The sequence below is a fragment of the Moschus berezovskii genome, chromosome 1, assembly GCF_049115385.1.
Source record: "Moschus berezovskii isolate FMDL1 chromosome 1, NW_MosBer_1.0, whole genome shotgun sequence".
Classification (NCBI taxonomy): domain Eukaryota; kingdom Metazoa; phylum Chordata; class Mammalia; order Artiodactyla; family Moschidae; genus Moschus; species Moschus berezovskii.
Window position 1 is genome coordinate 41,882,293 of NC_142460.1, and position 20,825 is coordinate 41,903,117.

The 20,825-nt window shown below is 38.6% G+C and overlaps 1 protein-coding gene across 3 annotated transcripts in view; it reads right to left on the reverse strand.

Moving 5' to 3' along the window:
- LOC129549989 (ATP-binding cassette sub-family C member 1-like) overlaps positions 1-20,825 on the reverse strand; it is a 108,897-nt gene that overhangs the window by 84,920 nt on the left and 3,152 nt on the right. For all 3 annotated transcript variants that reach the window (XM_088836137.1, XM_055417513.2, XM_088836141.1), the window contains exons 2-5: positions 15,692-15,753; positions 6,835-6,982; positions 5,969-6,111; positions 1,196-1,373 (exon numbers count right to left, since the gene is read on the reverse strand). In XM_088836137.1, coding sequence (XP_088692263.1) covers positions 1,196-1,373; positions 5,969-6,111; positions 6,835-6,982; positions 15,692-15,753 — 531 coding nt within the window. The remainder of the gene's footprint in view (positions 1-1,195; positions 1,374-5,968; positions 6,112-6,834; positions 6,983-15,691; positions 15,754-20,825) is intronic.

Here is a 20,825-nt window from a genome sequence, read left to right on the forward strand (position 1 = left end):
CAAGCTACGGTCTAAGGGGTCGCAAAGAGTTGAACACAACTGAGCAACTAACACTTTCAGTGTCACACAGAGCTAGGTTTACTGAAAGTTCAGTTATATTCTGGCTCAGTTGGGCTTGGATCATTCTAGAATCTCTAAAGTCACTTGCTGTCTCCATTCTGGCCTAATATGGCCAAATGGTCTATGACACTTCATATCCAGGTCAACAAATCCTACAGTTCTCCCAAAGATTATTTCAAGGCTCCTTTCTATGTGAAACCTTCCTTAACTGCCTTCAAATAATGTAGATTTCCTGCTCATCTGATTTCTTAAAGCATCTGCATTTATTGATAGTTTCACACATTTATTATGTATGTTTAATAGTTCTCTAGTTTTGAAGGTAATGACTCATTTATTCATTTACTCAGCCTTCCAACTTTTATAAAAATATGTGAAAGCCACTGTCTTAGATGATAAAGGTACAGTAGGTAAGTTAAGTTCCTATTCCAAATCTGAAGAACACAGATTGACAGAGGACTACAGAATAAGAAGGCAAAATACACTTTTGACTGAATAACTCAGTAATAACAACAGAAGGGAGGAAGGTTTTTAATTGTTTATAATTATGATGCAAATAGGCTCTGAATGGTAAAAAGGCGACATTTAAAACTGCATTTTCAAGAAAGGACAAATTAAACTTTAGAGTTTTGCTAGGTAAAAGGGACAACCAGCTTTTGGTGTTGGTAGGAGGGGGCTTAGACTCAAAGAGAAATAGGTCACAACTCTATAGAGAAGTATGGCTTTGTTTCATGAAAAAGGAGAGGGAGCAGAGGAATAAGTAAAAGGTATTATGTAGAAGGAAAATGACCATGGAAATTAATTTATTGATATATAAATAGAAACAATCATGAAATGGCCAATTCCATTCATTTTCTGAGGAGGAGTTAAGTGACATTAAGAGTGGACAAAGAACATCATTTAGTTTCACGCATTCGGGTTGACTAAAAGTTTCAGGAAATATATAGAGAGGACCCTATAAAGAAATTGATATAACCAATATTGATGAGTCAAAGTTATTTTTGAGCAAAATAAATGTATATTCAAAGTGCATACTAGAAATTTTTTAAATACTACTTCTATTTTTCCAGATCCCTTATTTTAAAGCACATATTGGACACAGTCCATTTAGAAACTTGGAATTTCTTAAACCTTTTACCTTTTTGTAGATCAGTCCAATTACAGCTGTCTTAATTTTTGCTGAAGTGAGCATTTTAAAACGCTGGTATTGCTGAAGGATCAAGGTTTGCAAAAAGACTACAACAAAAAGCGCCAAAGCATAGCCATAACCACTCCAGGCAAAATCTTGGCGTTGTTCACAGAAAAGGATCATTTGCCTGAAGGCCATATACAAATCGAGAAAAGGGAAGAAGTGTTAAACATCCAAAGTAGTAAAATACATATGTGAACTAAGTACTGTCAAAATGTTATACACACACACACACACATTCTCGCCTGCTCTTTTTATCCACTTGCCCTATTTGGCATCCCTCCTCCCTTTATTTTTACTCAAGCTTTATATAAATAAGGCCAGATGCAGGAGACCTGAGTTCTATTCTAGGAGGAAATGGCAACCCACTCCAGTATTCTTGCCTGGCAAATCCTATTCACAGAGGAGCCTGGCAGGCTACAATCCATGGGGTCACTAAAGAATCGGACACAACTGAGCGACTGAGCACACACTCACACAGAGTGAAGAGTTAGTTTCTCAGGCTTCTGGGTAGAAAGGTATTTTCTATTTTTCATAGGTAATCTCAACAACATTGTACAGGAGGCGATGACCAAAACCATCCCAAAGAAAAAGAAATTCCAGAAAGCAAAGTGGTTGTATGAACATGCCTTACAAATAGCTGAGAAAAGAAGAGAAACAAAAGGCAAAGGAGAAAAGGAAAGATATATCCACCTGAACGTGGAGTCCCAGAGAATAGCATGGAGAGATAAGAAGGCCTTCTTAGGTGAACAGTGCAAAGAAATAGAGGGAAACAATAGAATGAGAAAGGCTATAGATCTCTTCAAGAAAACTGGAGATACCAAGGGAACATTTCATGCAAAGATGGGCACAATGAAGGACAGAAAGGGTATGGACCTAACAGAAGCAGAAGATATTCAGAAGAGGTGGCAAGGATACACAGAAGAACTCTACAAAAAAAGTCTTAATGACCCAGATATCCATGATGGTGTGGTCACTCCCCTAAAGACACCTCATTGGAAAAGACCCTGATGCTGGGAAGGATTGAGGGCAGGGAGAGAAGTGGGAGACAGAAGATGAGATGGTTGGATGGCATCACCAAGTCTGAGCAAATTCCGAGAGATAGTGAAAGACAAGGAAGACTTGTGTGCTGCAGTTCATGCGGTTGCAAAGATTCAGACATGACTTAGTGACCGAACAACAATAAGGAAGCCCCTTAAAGACTCAGCATCCAGGGTACCCTCTTTCTAACACAGGCTAATATTCCAAACTCTCAGAAAAAAAGGAGGAATTCAGCATGGATCACATTGACTGTATAAAACAGTCTGGCCGTATCGAACCGCTCTTATTAGAGAGGGTAAGTGGGAACCCTCCTGAAATTCAAGTTCTAATTGCCAGCCTGAGGCCAGCCATATAAACAGTCTTTCCAAAGGACGGCAGTCAGGTCTGTTAATTTAATTCTGCAGAAAATGTAATGCATATTTCAAATTTAGCAAATTGCACTCCTTACTCTTTTCTGAGCCTTCTGTATGTCAGTAAATGGGAACTCATTCATCTGTGACAAACAAAAACTCTGAAGGCACCATGACTCTTTTTTTCTTCTCTCAACCTACATTCAACTATCAAGGTACAATGTTGACTCTACTTTTATTTATTTATTTAAAAATATATATTTTATTGACGTATAGGTGATTTACAATGTTTTAATTTCTGCTGTACAGCAAAGTGACTCAGTTATACATATATATACACATGTATACATTCTTTTTCACATTCTTTTCCATTATGACTTATTGCAGGTTAATGAATACCGCTCCCTGTGCTATACAGTAGGACCATGCTGTTTATTCATTCTATATATAATAGTTTGCCTCTGCTAATACCACACTCCCACTTCACCCCTCCCCCCACCCCCTCCCCCTTGGCAACCACAAGTCTGTCCTCTCTGTGAGTCTCTTTCTGTTTCATAGATAAGTTCATTTGTGTCATATTTTAGATCCCACATGTAAGTGATATCATATGGTATTTGTCTTGAAATATCATATCATCATATATTTTTTCTTTCTGATTTACTTCACTTAGTATGACAATTTCTAGGTCCATTCATGTTGCTGCAAGTGGTATTATATTGTTCTTTATTATGGCTGAGTAGTATTCCATTGTATATATGGACCATATCTTTTTTTTTTTTCCAGGTGATTTCTGTATATTTTTCTTTTTTTTTTATTGGAGGCTAATTATTTTACAATAAGGCCAGAATCTGACCACTTGTCACCTTCTTTGCCACAATCTTGAAGCTGCCATTGACTTTTGCCTGGATTACCATAGCGGGCTAATAGCTGCTTCTTCTTCCACCCTTGCTCCTCTTTACTTCATTTTCTACATAGCTACTAGAGTGATTCCTATGAAACTGCAGTCTAATCATATCATTCTATGCTCAAAATCTTCCAAAGGTTTCCCTTCTAACACAAAATGAAAGCCTGTATCATCACATTCTCTGAGTGTGTGCTGAATTGCTCAGTTGTGTCCAGCTCTTTGCAACCCCATGGACTGCAGTCTGCCAGCCTCCTCTGTCCCTGGAATTCTTCAGGCAAGAATACTGGAGTAGGTTGCCAATTCCTATTCCAGGGGATCTTCTTGACCCAGGAATTTAACTCGAGTTTCCTGCATCTCCTGTATTGCAGACAGATTCTTTACTGCTGAAACACTGGGGAAGCCCCCCTTACATTCTGCAAGGCCCTTCAAAATCTTCTTAGCTGCCCAGACTTTCTGACCTCAATCTTTTTTATTCCCCTCCCCCACAATGTCTTTTTTTTTTTTAATTGGAATTTACTAGCTTTACAATGTTGTGTTAGTTTATGCTTTTCAGCAACACAAATCAGCTAGAAGTATACCTTTATTAAGGACTTCCCTGGTGGCTCAGATGGTAAAGTGTCTTGCTTAAAATGCAGGAGACCTGGCTTCTATCCCTGGGTTGGGAAGATCCTCTGGAGAAGGACATGGCAATGCACTCCAGTACTCTTGCCTGGAAAATCCCATGGACGGAGAAGCGTGGTGGGTTATAGTCCATGGGGTCACAAAGAGTCGGACACGACTGAGCGACTTCACTTTCACTTTCATACATTTATTAACCTCCCTCTTGAGCCTTCCTCTCACCCCCAATCCCAGCCCTCTAGCTCATCACAGAGCGCCGAGCCGAGCTCCCTGTGATATACAGCGGCTTCACACTAGCTGTCCATGTTACACATGGTAGGGTATATATCCGACCTCAATCTTACCACTGTCCTCTCAGCTTCCCTGCTCCACTCACTTGCCTCCTCTGAGTCTTCAAAAATACCAAGCATGCTGCTTGCTGCCTCATGGCTTGATCCCTCTTTGTCCTTCCTGTCTGCTACAGATATATCTCGGCATCCTCCCTAACTTCCTTTAGAACTGTGTTCAAGTTTCACCATTAATAACCAATGTCTTCCCTAACCACCTCACAGAAAACAGCAGCTTCCAGTTCCTCTGACCAGCATGCCCTGCCCCACTACCTCACTGTACTGTTTTCCTTAGCAGTAATTACCTCTTAATAAAATTTATGTTCATTCATTTATTGTTTATCTCTCCCTTCTAGATGTCATCAGAGCAGGGACTTTTTGATTTTTGCTCAATCCCCATGGTCTACTTCGAACAGTTTGGCATATAGTAGGTGTTTAATAAATATGGGCTAAATATGTGCCCGGATGTGATTTTGGATCTGGCAACTCAGAATTAATTTTATTTTCATGAATTAAATTGTTCTTAAAAACTCCAACTTGAAAACATATTCAGAACAAAAAACATATAATAATTGGTTAATAAAAAAATCTTTCCTTGTACCCTTGGAGACATATAATCAAATACTCAGTTTTACTGTCTGATCATGAATCCTTGCATATAGACACTATTAGAAATAGAAATTACTTAAATATTTTTCTCTATATTTACACATAAATACACGCATTATTATGTATTATTATTTGCGTGGCTGATAAAGTTCAGTTCCAAAAAGTCACTCAGTTGTGTCCGATTCTTTGCAACCCTGTGGACTATAAAGTCTATGGAATTCTCCAGGCCAGAATACTGGAGTGCGTAACCATTCCCTTCTCCAACTGATCTTCCCAACCCAGGGATCCCAGGGATCAAACTTAGGTCTCCTGTATTGCAGGTGGATTCTTTACCAGCTGAGCCACCAAGGAAGCCCACACATAAATACATGCATATATATATTTATATATTATTACCTTGGCTGATAAAGTTCAATTCCAAAAAGGTCACAGCAAAGAAAAATAGTAAAGGTATGTGTCATTTCATTTCCTAAACATATAAACTCAAGCCAAATTTCCTAGATTTGTGTTGTGACTCTTGTATTTTCTAGTTGTGTGGTCTTAGGCAAATTACAGAGATTTCTTTGTTTCTACATTGTGCTAGTGAGTACAATATTACTTCCTACACTATAGGACTGTTGTAAAGATTAGATTATATAATTAATATAAAGATTTTAGATTAGTGCTTAATACATGGTTGTTTCAATAATTACTATATTATCATAATTCACATTCTTATCACAAGCAAACTTAACAGAATGCCTGCATCCAAAATAAAACCTGTAATATGAAACCACCCCACTCTTTTTTAGTGCAATTTTTAAAGTGAAACAGTAAAATTTCTTATCAGGTACTTGTGGGAAAGGGAAAAAAACAAAAAAAAACTTCAACTTACTTCATTATGAGTGGGCTAGTGAAAGACAAAACATCAGCCAATACTTTGAATAAAGCAACCTGAATCAGGATAAACTTAAAAGTGTTCCACAATGCCCGGAGTAGAGATGGCTTCTTGGTGTGTGCCTCTTTATGAAAAGATGACTATATAATTAAAGAAAACAAAAACAATGAGAAAAAGGAACAGAACTAATCCATAAAATACATATAATCATAAAATCAGTAATGTACTCCAAAGATAAAAAGCAACATGAAAGGAATAAGTTCAATTAAACTTGAAAACATGGCCCCTATTATTGGTATAGAATGGTGCCAAACCACTTGGTGTTATTCATACCATGTAGCACAAACAAAAGAAGAAACCATTTTTTTTTATCACTGTTGTGAGTTTTGAAACTGTTTCACTAATACAGTTTTTATCTTCAAATCATACTTTCTTTTTGAGAAGTCTAAAGACTATATATACATACATTTTATATATATATATATATATATATATATATTCGTGTGTGTGCATGATGCTACATGTGAAGAACCTACTCTTGCCCCACATAAGTCTTGGCCGTGGCCACTACATGACTTACTTTGACCAACAGATATGATGCTCTGAGATATGGAAACTATTTTAGCTACAATGGATGAGGAAGGATACTGATGAGAAGCCCCAAATTATACATATAACACACTTGCTCCTGAGCTTTAAAGAGATGCTGAATAATTTGATGTCAGAAATCAGCTCTAATAACAGCTAATATTGTTAGGGAAATGATGTGTTATTTAACACATTTAAGGGATTTTCTATATTAATAATAATATCTGACATTTGGAACAAATTATGCAGGTAAGTACTAAAGATTTAATAATTACCTTTACTTTTTGCCTCTCTTGAGTCCTTAAAACTTCCTTCCTCCATTGTTTCTCAAAGATGGGACACACCATATAGGAAGAATCACTTTCATTAAGTTCAAAAAGATCCTCTCTTTCCAAAGGTTTCTTATAGCCTAAAATAATTATTCTAAAAATGAAAGAGCAAGGAAAATCATTCATCAAAATCAACAATCATTAAAACTAACCTGCATACGTTCATTTCACTTCTTGATTTATTTTATTGATCAGGTTGGACTCACTAGAGTATGTATTCGAAAAATCATACAACTCTATCCTGAAGGTCAATAATATATAAAAATCCTGTGAAGCTTTTAAAAGGGCTGTTTAGATATCCAATTATTCAGTGAAACACTAATTTCATTTACTCAACTAATATTGGAGGCACCCACCTACTCTATTTCCTTTTAACAATTGTTTAGTTGCTTCAGTCATGTCCAACTCATTTTCAACCCCATGGACTGTAGCTCACCAGGCTCCTCTGTCCATGGAATTTCCCAGGCCAGAATACTGGAGTGGGTAACCATTTCCTTCTCCAGGGAATCCTCCAGACCGAGGGACTGAACCGCATCTCCTGCACTGGCAGGCAGATTCTGTACCACTGAGCCACCAGCAAAATCCAGTCTTACCTCCCTTACTGGAACTTAAATAGCTAATATTCACAGTAAGATATTCATGCCAAAACCCACATTTGATTTTTACATTTGTGTGAAAAAAGAAATGAATCTGTCCTCTGCTGGGACTATATAGACCCTTTGACACTTCACTTCATAGAGTGTCCAAGTGGAGGACTTGTATCTGCCGCATACACTTGGGTCTTGGCCACATATGACTTACACTGACCAATAGAACATGAGTCAATATCACAGAGCCATTTTGGAGCTGAAGCCTTAAGATACTGTCAGCCTCTTAGTACTTCCACATTTCTCCACTCAAAGAGCTTGCTCCAGAGTACCTTGTGAGTAATTATGCAATAACACTAGGTCTAAACTGGGCTTGTCCCAGGAAAACTAAAGTGCATGGTCTAGTTATACCACAAACGTTATTGCAGGCAAAGATTTACATTTACCTTACATCCATTCCTTCTGCCTCATCATCTTCCTACTGACTAGAATCTGATATTTATTCAGTTGAAAATCTCTTGAACTCAGAGTAAGTCCATATTCCAACCACAGAGTTATGAACTATGATTGGTCTAAGTCAGTCCTGTAGTTCAGTTCAGTTGCTCAGTCGTGTCTGACACTTTTCGACCCCCTGCAGCACACCAGGTCTCCCCGTCCATCATCAACTCCTGGAGTTTACTCAAACTCATGTTCATTGAGTCAGTGATGCCATCCAACCATCTCATCCTCTGTCATCCCCTTCTCTTCCCACCTTCAATCTTTCCCAGCATCAGGGTCTTTTCCAGTGAGTCAGCTCTTCACATCAGGTGGCCAAAGTATTGGAGCTTCAGCTTCAACATCAGTCCTTTCAATGAATATTCAGGACTGATTTCCTTTAAGACAGACTGTTTGGATCTCCTTGCAATCCAAGGGACTCTCAAGAGTCTTCTCCAACACCACAGTTCAAAAGCATCAATTATTCAGCTCTCAGCTTTCTTTATAGTACAACTCACATCCATACATGACCACTGGAAAAACCAAAGCTTTGACTAGATGGACCTTTGTTGGCAAAGTAATGTGTCCCTGTCATCTCATTACTATTTGCTTGTCATTAGTAAGTCAGTTAAGGCTGTGGCTCAGATGGAAGAATCTGCCCTCAATGTGGGAGACCTGGGTTCAATCCCTGGGTTGGGAAGATCCCCTGGAGGAGAGAATGGCTACCCGCTCCAGTATTCTTGCCTGGAGAATTCCATGGACAGAGGCTATAATCCATGGGGTCGTAAAGAGTCAGACAAGACTGAGCAACTAATACTTTCACTTCAAAGCTAAAACATCTATTTAAAAGATCTACTGAAGAGAACTCTCTATTTAAAAAGAGGACACAAAACAGGGAGTTCCCTGGTGTCCTAGTGGTTACGATTCCAGGCTTTCACTACTGTGACCAGGGTTCAACCCCTGATGGGGGAACTGAGATCCCACCAGCCTCACAAAAAATTTTAAAAGTAAAAAGAAAAGGAGACACAAAACTTCAAAATGAGAAAAATGTTTGCCTCCCTTTTCCTGAGCTTTCCTCCTTCCTCCCTGCACTGAAGACATGATGGTCTGAAATGGAGAAGCCGTCTTTGCCACCATGGGTGAATAGCCAAATACTAAGGATGGAGTGGAAAGAAGCCTGGATAGAAGAAGCAGGATAAAGGCTGGTGTACTACCCAATAACATAAAAAAAAATCTTTTAATCTGTCTGTTTAAGCTATTATTATTTGAGTATTCTGTTATGTGAAGCACTCCTAAGTCATATAGTTCAGACACACTCTGTTTTGAGCCTGATGACATGACTTGTTCGGTGAGAAATAAAACTTCCATTTAAACCCGAGCCTTCTGACTCTACAGCTTCAGTTCTTTTCATTATAAAGTATATAAGTCTAAGTGACCATAACAAAGTATTACACTGCCCCAAATTGGAACTGCTTTTATTGTCATTTGTCACTGAACAATCTGAATTGATTGACCCCAGAATGGATTTAAATCCTGTGGTAACCAGTCTCCACTGGATTCAATTTCACTTTTATTACACACTACCTAACATCATATTACAATTCATATTTAACAAAAAAGCTTAAATGTACTAAGAAAGGACCTTCTGTAATCATGTTTCTGTTGGCTCAATATGCTGGACATTTTTCTGCAGTGCACTTTTAAAAACATATTAAGCAATAAACTACTTTAATGTCATATTAAGTTCTTCTATCCCATTCCACAAAATAAATATTCATTTTCAAAATAAGATTGCATTGATTTTCACAAAAGCATCTTTAATAACATTTACTGCCTCAGCATTGTGAGGTAGAACTGTGCAAAACTCAGCAGTTTTGGTTCTTGGGGATAAGTGACCCCTGGCTTTCATGCTGTCTCCAAATAAAGAAGCATCTAAAAGTGACACTTAAGCCCAATTGACTGTGGTGTACTTGGGCTTGGCTGTGACTTCCCTTTTACCAGGTGTGTGCTTCTTCCACCTCTTCTGCTCTCTTCTGGGTCTAACTTTTACACATAAGAATCCAGGAGAAGAGGAAGTGGTGCTTCTTTAAATCAATTGATAAAGAAGCTTTTGGGAAGCTTCTTGGACCAAGAGTTGACCCTCCCAACAATGAAATGCACCAGATCCCACAAACCTGTGGACTTTAGTCCTTAGGCAGTAATAAAGGTACATAGAAGCATCGTGGTTTTTTATAGACTGATATACTTTTTTCAAAGGACAACTCTCTAAAGCATGTAGAGCAATCATTTTTATCAGCTGTTAAACAGCAGGAACTCTAGGGACTGGTCACAGGTTTTAAATGTGATATATACCAGTACTTACCTACCTAAAGGCAGACAATGTCATTAAATGTAATATTTCCACTGTGCATTCATTTTTGTTACATTAGAGAGAGTCTTGGGTGTATTTAACATTAACAAGTGTGCATAAATATCTTATCCAACCGATATTAATGGTAGTAAACCGGTGGCAGTTGGCTAACAGGGTGAGAGGAAATATACATTTTTCAGATGAGTAATAATTGAAATACTTGGAACGTATAGATATATGGCAGCACTGTCAATTTCATTATTGCTGTGCTGTGTCTGCTAAGTCACTTCAGTTGTTTCTGACTTTTTTGCGACCCTATGGACTGCAGTCCATCAGGCTCCTCTGTCCAGGAGAGTCTGCAGGCAAGAATAGTGGAGTGGGTAGCCATTCCCTTCTCCGGGGGATAACTTTCTGACCCAGGAATCGAACTTGGGTCTTCCATATTGCAGGCAGATTCTTTACCGTCTGAGCCACCAGGGAACCCCTCATTATTGCTAATCATCTCTTTAAACATTTCTGGAAAGGGGTGATTGTGTAACGGGAAAGGGCAAGGTGTCAGTTGGTACAAAATCCTTAGGATGAGACAAAGTCAGGTAATGTACCAATTTTACTACTATGTGAGGAAAAGGTAGGACAGATTGAATAGTGTATCCCCAGTTAAAATAATTCAATTGTGAACTATAAAAATTTTAACTAGATTTTTCCATGTATGTCAAGGGGATCATTCTATGACCATGATTATTATACACTGATGACAGATTATATTTGCTAATAAAGCCTTCACAATTATTAATCATCAACATGATTTAGACAGCTACTGCCTTAGGAATTAAGGCTCATAAGCATATAATTTCCTAATCATTTGCATCATCTGAACAAATTCTAATCAAATTATTCATATAATTAGGGGAGCTTGAATTTGGCCTAGGAAATAATTTCTGACTTCATTCTGTAACTCAAAGAACAGATCTGAGAACACAATTAACCAGTGTCTTGAAAGAGACATTCTCTTAACAATAGCTATGATTCAGCTGCAATTGTTTCATCACCAGATAAGCAACCACATTAGTTTAATGCCAATGATAGCTTCAGATAATGGCATGCCATGAAAATATTTTCTATCTAGTTCCGACATGTGAGAATTAAACAGAAAATAAATGTGATATTCAAAAATTGTAGCTTATTGGTTGTTAGATCTAAAATATAGACTTCAAGATATTGAGTTGCTATAGTTTAAATTTTGCTGTTTTATTTGATATTAAATTTAATTTCAGCTTCATACTTCATGCCTCCTAAAATTGTGTTTGTAATATTTAACATAAATGCATATTGTTTTCATTTGCCAAAATGCATATAGCTTGATAATAAAAGTTTTTAAAGTACACTTACTTAAAATTATTTGCATCATTTAAATTCTGTTAGCTTGTGACTTAAAAATGACAGTCTGAAAATTTTAAATCCAGTGTAGACATCACTCTTATTCTCAATTCATGGATGAGACAGAACTCAGGTTTGAAAAACATATCTAAACACGCACAAATTTGAAAAACCAAAATCATTAACTGTCAATAGTCCACATTTACATATTTTCCATTTAAACTTTATTTTTTTCTAGTGCATAATTTAATATAGCATATTGTCATAAAATTTCTGCAATCCTCTTTAAGTGATTCATAGATTTGTATAACTCAGAATTTTTATCATAATTCAACTTTGCCTAATTATTTGCTTATCGAGTATATCAGTTTCCTACTTCAACAACTTTCATAAAGACACCAATAATTTTTACATTGCCAAATTCAATGGAGAATGTTCATTTCTTATTTTAATTTTCAGTACTTGGTCCTATTGGTCACTTAACATTTTTTCCGTTTTTGACAGCTTCCCTAGCTTCCAGTCACACTCTTTCTTTGGCTTGTCTCTTACGTTCTGAATACTTAGCTTCCTTTGTAGACTCTCCCCCCTCTTACTGTTTAAATCCTGAGGATTCCCAATACACTGTTTGTTAAATAGACTCTCCTGCTTGATCTCAATGACATTCATGGCTACAGATCTACAGTCAATGAATTTCAAATCCACATCTGTAAGCCTGAGATCTACATCTCCAGCATGTGTAAGGTTTTTTTTAATGGGGATGAGTCAGCCACCAGAAATTGAAACTTCGCTAAACTGAATTCACAAATTTTCACAATATCTGAAACTCTCAGTTATCCGACCCAGAAACCCAACGTTATTCAGCACTTTCCCCAGTACTTCAATCTCCTCTTTCAATCAACTCTTTCTCTTAAATAGCTCTTGAATTTATTCCTTCCTGTTCATCATGTTTATCATTACTATGGTTCTCGTGGTAACCATAAATCTACCAGGATATCCAAAGAGCCTCCTAACCAGTCTCTCTCCATTTTCATCTCCTACATATATCCACAGAATTGCACAGGTGATTTTCTGAAGTGCAAATCGTATGTCACTCTCTATTTAAAATCCTTCAGTGGCTTCTCACTATCTTCAGGATATCCTAGAGAACTCTGACTGATCTGTCCTTTCAACTTGATCTCTTGACATACCAATGTGGAAGGGTCAGTTCTCCCCTGCCTCCATGATTTGTATATGGTGTTTGCTCAACTGGGAATGCCACTTTGGCTCACCCCTATACTTTTTAAATGTTGGGTTAAGGCATTAATCACTTGTGAAACATTCCCAATTATGCAAACTTGGTTAAATGACATTTCTGAAAATTGTGTTTCTCCATCATGCTTAGGCTGCCTTTTTGTGTAATTGATAGTGTACTTTTTAATTGTTTTTAATTATATTATGAATTCCTGGAAGACAATTTCTAGATCATTTATCTCTGCATTTTCAAAGGTTAGCATAATGTAGGACATCTAGCATACAAAAAACATTTTTTTTTTTAAAGCATTCATCTACTCTTAAAAACACATTGGGTTAGCCAAAAAGTTCATTCAGATTTTTTCATACTATCTTACAGAAAAATCCGAATGAACTTTTTGCCTAACCTGTATCAATAACCTCAGATATGCAGATGACACCACCTTTATGGCAGAAAGTGAAGAGGAACTAAAAACCTCTTGATGAAAGTGAAAGAGGAGAGTTAAAAAGTTGGCTTAAAGCTCAACATTCAGAAAACTAAGATCATGGCATCTGGTCCCATCACTTCATGGGAAATAGATGGGGAAACAGTGGAAACAGTGTCAGACTTTATTTTTTGGGGCTCCAAAATCACTGCAGATGGTGATTGCAGCCATGAAATTAAAAGACACTTACTCTTTGGAAGGAAAGTTATGACCAACCTAGATAGCATATTAAAAAGCAGAGACATTACTTTGCCAACAAAGGTCCTTCTAGTCAAGGTTTTTCCAGTGGTCATATATGGATGTGAGAGTTGGACTGTGAAGAAAGCTGAGCACCAAAGAATTGATGCTTTTGAACTGTGGTGTTGGAGAAGACTCTTGAGAGTCCCTTGGACTGCAAGGAGATCCAACCAGTCCATTCTAAAGGAGATCAATCCTGGGTGTTCATTGGAAGGACTGATGCTAAAGCTGAAACTCTAATACTTTGGCCACCTCACGCGAAGAGTTGACTCACTGGAAAAGACTCTGATGCTGGGAGGAATTGGGAGCAGGAGGAAAAGGGGACGACAGAGAATGAGATGGCTGGATGGCATCACCGACTCGATGGATGTGAGTTTGAGTGAACTCTGGGAGTTGGTGATGGACAGGGAGGCCTGGCGTGCTGTGATTCATGGGGTCACAAAGAGTCGGACATGACTAAGCGACTGAACTGAACTGAACTGAATATTTGTAGATCAAATTGGGCAATTTTGTTTCTACCAATATAGAGTAAGGGGCATTAAGTTAGAATGATAAATTTAGTTTCATATTATCATAAACTTTCTGTTATAGGAGAAAACATTAAGAAAGTTGTTGAATGTATAAAATTAGAAAAAAATGAACTCTCCTCATTCAATATGATTTTATTCTTGTGTTAAAACCCTCATCACATATTATAAATTATTCTGTAAGATAAACCACATTATATGCCTTACAAAATGATTGTGTGTGTGTTTTAATAGGAGTATAAATAAGTACAAATGAGAGAATTTTCAGCAAAAAGCAGAATAGATGACTCAGATGGTAAGGAGTTTGCCTGCAAGGCCGGAGACCTTGGTTTGATCCCTGGGTCAGGAAATCCTCTGAAGAAGGAAATGGCAACCCACTCCAATATTCTTGCCCTTTCCTTCTCCAGAGGATTTCCTGATTCAGGGATCAAATCCAGGTCTCCTGTGTTGCAGGCAGATTCCTTACCATCTGAGCAACCCACTCCAGTATTCTTGAGTTGCCCTTGCAGCTCAGTCAGGAGACCTGGGTTTGAGTCCTGGGTCAGGAAGATCCCCTGGAGAAGGAAATGGCAACCCACTCCAGTATTCTTGCCTGGAAAATCCCATGGACAGAGGAGCCTGGTAGGGTCTCAGTCCGTGGTGTCTCAAGAGTTGGACATGACTTAGTGACTAAACCACCACCACCAGTATTCTTGCCTGGAGAATTCTATGGATAGAGGAGCCTGGTAAGATACAGTCCATTTGGTCGCAAGAGTCAGACACAACTGAGTGACTAATGCTACACTACACAGATAAGTATAAACGAGAGCAAAGTAGAATAACAAAACAGAACAAAGAAAGCTTGAAACATGAACTCAAACTGACTTCTAACATCAGGTCAGTCTGCTCCTCCTACCTAGGTATCTCCTACCTGGATATCAAGCCTAACTGGCTTCCCTCTCCTTGAGCCTCAAATGTCCTCTCTGTAAACGCCTATCGCATAGAACTTAGGCGAAAATTACATGAAATAAAATATATAAAATGGGTAAATAGCAGATACATGATGATTAAACATATATGTGTATATATACGTGTGTGAGCCTATGGACGGTAGCCCACCAGGCTCCTCTGTCCATGGAATTCTCCAGACAAGAGTACTAGAGTGGGTTGCCATGCCCTCCTCCAGGAGATCTTCCCAACCCAGGGATTGAACCCAGGTCTCTTGCACTGCAGGCAGATTCTTTACCACTGAGCCACCAGGGAAGCCCCATATATATGTAAATGTATGGGTTCATTTTCACTTCCTAGTGCTAACAGGGATAGAAATACTATAAATGGGCAGCCATATTGCAGGAATATTAACAGTCTTATCTGTGGACCTATTTTATATCTTACTATTTGTGATGTTTTTGGAATAAATCATAAGAGAAGAAAACCTTTCTAAAGTTATTTCATAAAAATATACATGCTTCTATTAAAGGAATAACATGTAAGTGTCATTTCACTCAGAATTTTCCTCAATGTGTTACATTACAGATAAATTAGTAAAATTCTTACCTGCTAAACCAGGAATAGGTCATCTTACTGAAGAATGAAGCACTTTTCTCTGGACTGCATCTCTAAAATAAATAAATAACAGCTAGTATATGAAGAAAATGCCTTTATTTTACATTTGAAATATCTTTGTCAGTAAGTGGAAAGTAAACATGAAATAACTTATATTTCAACTATAGTGATAACATAATCTTTAAGTAATACAATTAAGATATCCTTGGACAATGGAAAATCAAGATTTCTTCTCATATTATGGCTTTTACATCAGTTCAGTTTAGTTCAGTTCAGTCGCTCAGTCGTGTCCGACTCTGCGACCCCATGAATCACAGCACACCAGGCCTCCCTGTCCATCACCAACTCCCAGAGTTCACTCAAACTCATGTCCATCGAGTCGGTGATGCCATCCAGCCATCTCATCCTCTGTCGTCCCCTTCTCCTCCTGCCCCCAATCCCTCCCAGCATCAGAGTCTTTTCCAGTGAGTCAACTCTTCACATGAGATGGCCAAAGTATTAGAGTTTCAGCTTTAGCATCAGTCCTTCCAATGAACACCCAGGACTGATCTCCTGTAGAATGGACTGGTTGGATCTCCTTGCAGTCCAAGGGACTCCCAAGAGTCTTCACCAGCACCACAGTTCAAAAGCATCAATTCTTCGGTGCTCAGCTTTCTTCACAGTCCAACTCTCACATCCATACATGACCACGGGAAAAACCATAGCCTTGACTAGATGGACCTTTGTTGGCAAAGTAATATCTCTGTTTTTAATATGCTATCTAGGTTGGTCATAACTTTCTTTCCAAGGAGTAAGCGTCTTCTAATTTCATGGCTGCAATCACTGTATGCAGTGATTTTGGAGCCCATAAAAATAAAGTCTGACACTGCTTACACTGTTTCCCCATCTATTTCCCATGAAGCAATGGGATCAGATGCCATGATCTTAGTTTTCTGGATGTTGAGCTTTAAGCCAACTTTTTCACTCTCCTCTTTCACTTTCAAGAAACCATGTAGAAAAGGAAAATTATTCCAAAATGTCCTATTATTTCTTCTTTTTCTATCTCTCTCTACATATGAATCACCACACATATATATGTATATATATATATAGCTTCTCAAACTAAAATGACTGTGTATATATGTATGTATACACATGCATATATATAAATACATAATTTAGCTTATATATATGTACAATATACGGAGAAGGCAATGGCACCCCACTCCAGTACTCTTGCCTGGAAACTCCCATGGACTAAGGAGCCTGGTAGGCTGCAGTCCATGGGGTTGCAAAGAGTCAGACACGACTGAGCTACTTCACTTTCACTTTTCACTTTCATGCATTGGAGAAGGAAATGGCAACCCACTCCAGGGTTCTTGCCTGGAGAATCCTAGGGATGGGGGAGCCTGTTGGGCTGCTGTCTATAGGGTTGCACAGAGTTGGACACAACTGACATGACTTAGCATGCACAATATAAGCTAAATTTAAAATATTTAATTGCTAAGTGAAAAATAGTTTTATCTTTCTTCTGATAAATAGGAAAATAATAGAATATAATAGGCATTTGGTTTACTCACTTCTGTGTAAATGCTTAATTACATAATTTGTATAAATGCATGTATACATACATAGTTACACATTATCACAATTATATATTATTTGGGAAGGTTATAGTATTTCCATAATACTCTTTCCATTGACCTGATAAATTTGACCAAAAGAAGAGGGGTTTACAAGAGAAGGTCTCAAAAGCAATAATCTTACATTTTTTTAAGGTCAGCATCAATCTCTATTTTTACAAAGTTAAACTAATCACAAAATTAAATTGAACTGTTAGAAACTGTCCCATATTTAACAATTTTGCATTAATCCTCTCTAATCCAGTTCTGATTTCATATTCATAAACTGTTTACTACATTTAAAAAAAATTATTATTCTCGAAGAATGAAACAATATTTCACCCTGAACAGCAAAATATTCTTGGAGTAGGAAATGGCAACCTACTCCAGTATCCTTGGCTGGGAAATCCCATGGACAGAGGAGCCTGGTAGGCTACAGTTGATGGGGTCACAAAAAGTCAGAGAAGACTTAGTGACTAAAGAATCTGCCTGCAATGCAGGAGACCCCAGTTTGATTCCTGGGTTGGGAAGATCCACTGGAGAAGAGATAAGCTACTCACTCCAGTATTTTGGGCTTCCCTGTTGGCTCAGACAGTAAAGAATCCATCTGCAATGTTGGAGACCTGGATCCGATCCCTGGGTTGGAAAGATCCCCTGAAGAAGGGAATGGCTACCCACTCCAGTATTCTTGCCTGGAGAATTCCATGGACAGAGGAACCTGGCAAGCTACAGTCCATGGGGTTGCTGAGAGTGGGAGATGACTGAGGGATTTTCATTTTTCACAGCAAAATATTCTGATTAAAGATGAGAAAGCATGATACTCCAAATCTGTTCTCTGAGTTATAGCAAATGATACACTATAAATCATTGCATATATGTGTGTGTGTGTGTGTGTGTGTGCGTGCGTGTATACAGATATATATGAAGAAGGAAATGGCAATCCACTCCAGCATTCTTGCTTGGAAAATCCCATGGGCAGAGGAGCCTGGCAGGCTATAGTCCATGGGATCAAAGAGTCAGATACAACTTATCGACTAAACAACAACTATATATATACATATATATGTATATATAGTTGACCCTTGAAGAACATGGGTTTGAATTGCATGGGTTCACTTATATTTGGATTTTTTTTTTATTACCACACAATCATGGATTGGTTGAACCCATGGATGAGGAACTTTAGATACGGAGGAACCACATATATGGAATGAGCATGTGTGTGTGCTCAGTCATGTCCAGTTCTTTGCAACCCCATGAACTGTAGCCCTCTAGGCTCCTCTGTTCATGGGACTTCCCTGGCAAGAATACTGAAGTGGGTTGACATTTCTTTATCCAGGGGAACTTCCTGACCCAGGGACCAAACCTGCATCTCCTGTGTCTCTTGCATTGGCAGGCAAATTCTTTACCACTGAGATACCTGGGAATCCCACATACGTGAAAGGCTGACTATAAATTACATGCAGATTTTTTAGTTTGAGGAGATTTGGCACCTTTAACCTTTGTGTTATTCAAGGGTCAACTGTATTTTAACAAATTGCTATATATCCTTACACTGTTGATTCAAGAAATAAATGCTGTGACAAAAGTAAAACATTTATCACACAGTGGCCCAAAACAACCACGCCATCAAGGGAACTATGATGTTGTCATAAATCTTGCTATCAAACACATTATTTGGAAAATTAGTACATATATCAGTGAGGAAAATGTGTGAAAACTCTCTGATTAACTCAGTGGTCACATTTTATTTTATAGGGAGTTGCCAATTTGATACTTCGCCACCAATGTGAAGATCATATTCACATCAAAAATACACATATTTCTGTGCCCAACTGCAAATGGCTGCAAATACTTTGCAGCTTTTCCCATCAAGAGACTGATTCTATTTTCCACTCCTTGAATCTGGGCTAGCATTGTTTTTTGTTTGGATTATGAGAATGCAACAGCAGTGATGTTAAGAGAACTCCAGCTCTTAGCTTCAAAAGGCTGGCTATGCTTGTACCCTGAGTACACCATGTGACTGAGCCCAAGCTAGCCTCCTGGAGGGTGATAGACCATATGAAGTAGAAATGAGGCTCTCATCTGACAGCCCATCATCCTGACCAGCAGCTTGAAGATTGCCCAACATACGAGGACATTGGTCCTACATTATCCAGCCACCAGCCAACTCTCCAGCTGACAGTCCATGTCTGAAAGAGCTCAGCAGAGATTGGCCAAGCTAACCCAATTGAGGCCATGATCCAGCTGGGCCAGGGAATCCTCAGCTAAATAAAAAAGCTTTCTTTTCAGGGTCAAAGTTTTGCAGAGCTAGTAGACAAGGTTGCTTTAGCAGGCCAAGGACTGGGTATTTGACATCTGCTCTAGGTCCACTTTTCATTCATGTGAAAGCAACTTATACAAGGTTCTTTGAGTGCTCTGGTAAATAAACAGCCTCATTAGATGGGCTTCCCTTGTGGCTCAGAGGGTAAAGCATCTGCCTGCAATGCAGGAGACCTGGGTTCAATCCTTGGGTCAGGAAGATCCCCTGGAGAAGGAAATGGCAACCCACTCCAGTACTCTTGCCTGGAAAAACCCATGGACAGAGAAGCCTGGTAGACTACAGTCCATGGGATTGCAAAGAGTTGGACACGACTGAGCGACTTCACTTCATTTTCAGGCATCTTATACTGAAGTTATTACAGTGAATTCCAAACATATTTACCTTCCAGAAGAAATATCAGGCAGGCAAAATATCTAGTAGAGGTAATTAAATCCTATCAAGTACCGAGAATGTACAAATGGCTTCTCAGTAAATAATTGCTGAATTCATAGCATGGATCTCACTGAGTTTACTATCAACCTATTGCTGCAAAGCAACATTTATGTTGAAAACAAGGATATGACAATTCTGTGAGTTTCCTTCAGTGTTTGAATTCACTCCCAGCCTCTCCACTGGACATTCTGCAGTCCTTTCAAGTCACCTGTTCTCGCTGACACCACTTCCTCTGCAGACCTGATATCAAATGATTTCTCATTTCTTTCATCTCCCCAAGCCTATTACAGGCTTTTGTTTTCCAAAAAGCCTGTTTTTTTTTTTTTTATTATTATCTTTGTACTGATCTAGCACTGGGCATATACTAGGCATCCTGTAAACATGCCTTAATATTAATGTCATGCTGCTGGCTGTGCTGTCACTTAAGTCATGTCTGACTCTGTGCCACCCCATGGGCTGTAGCCCATCAGGCTCCTCTGTCCATGGGATTCTCCAGGCAAGAATACTGGAGTGGGTTGATATTCCCTCCCCCAGGAGGCCTTATGGGCAATTTTCATTTGAATGGTGATCCTGTTACTTTTGTATTGTGATGGAGGAGCAGGAAGGTTAGCCCACAGCATAACCTGGGTCCAGGATTTAGTGAAACATGTTGCTGGCAATCTTCTTTGGGTTCAACCTTGAGACGTAGCCTCCTGAGGATGTGGTTTGTGTGACTGCTACAGTTAACAATATCTAATAACCCCTAACTTCAGGAACTTCCTTTGTGGGT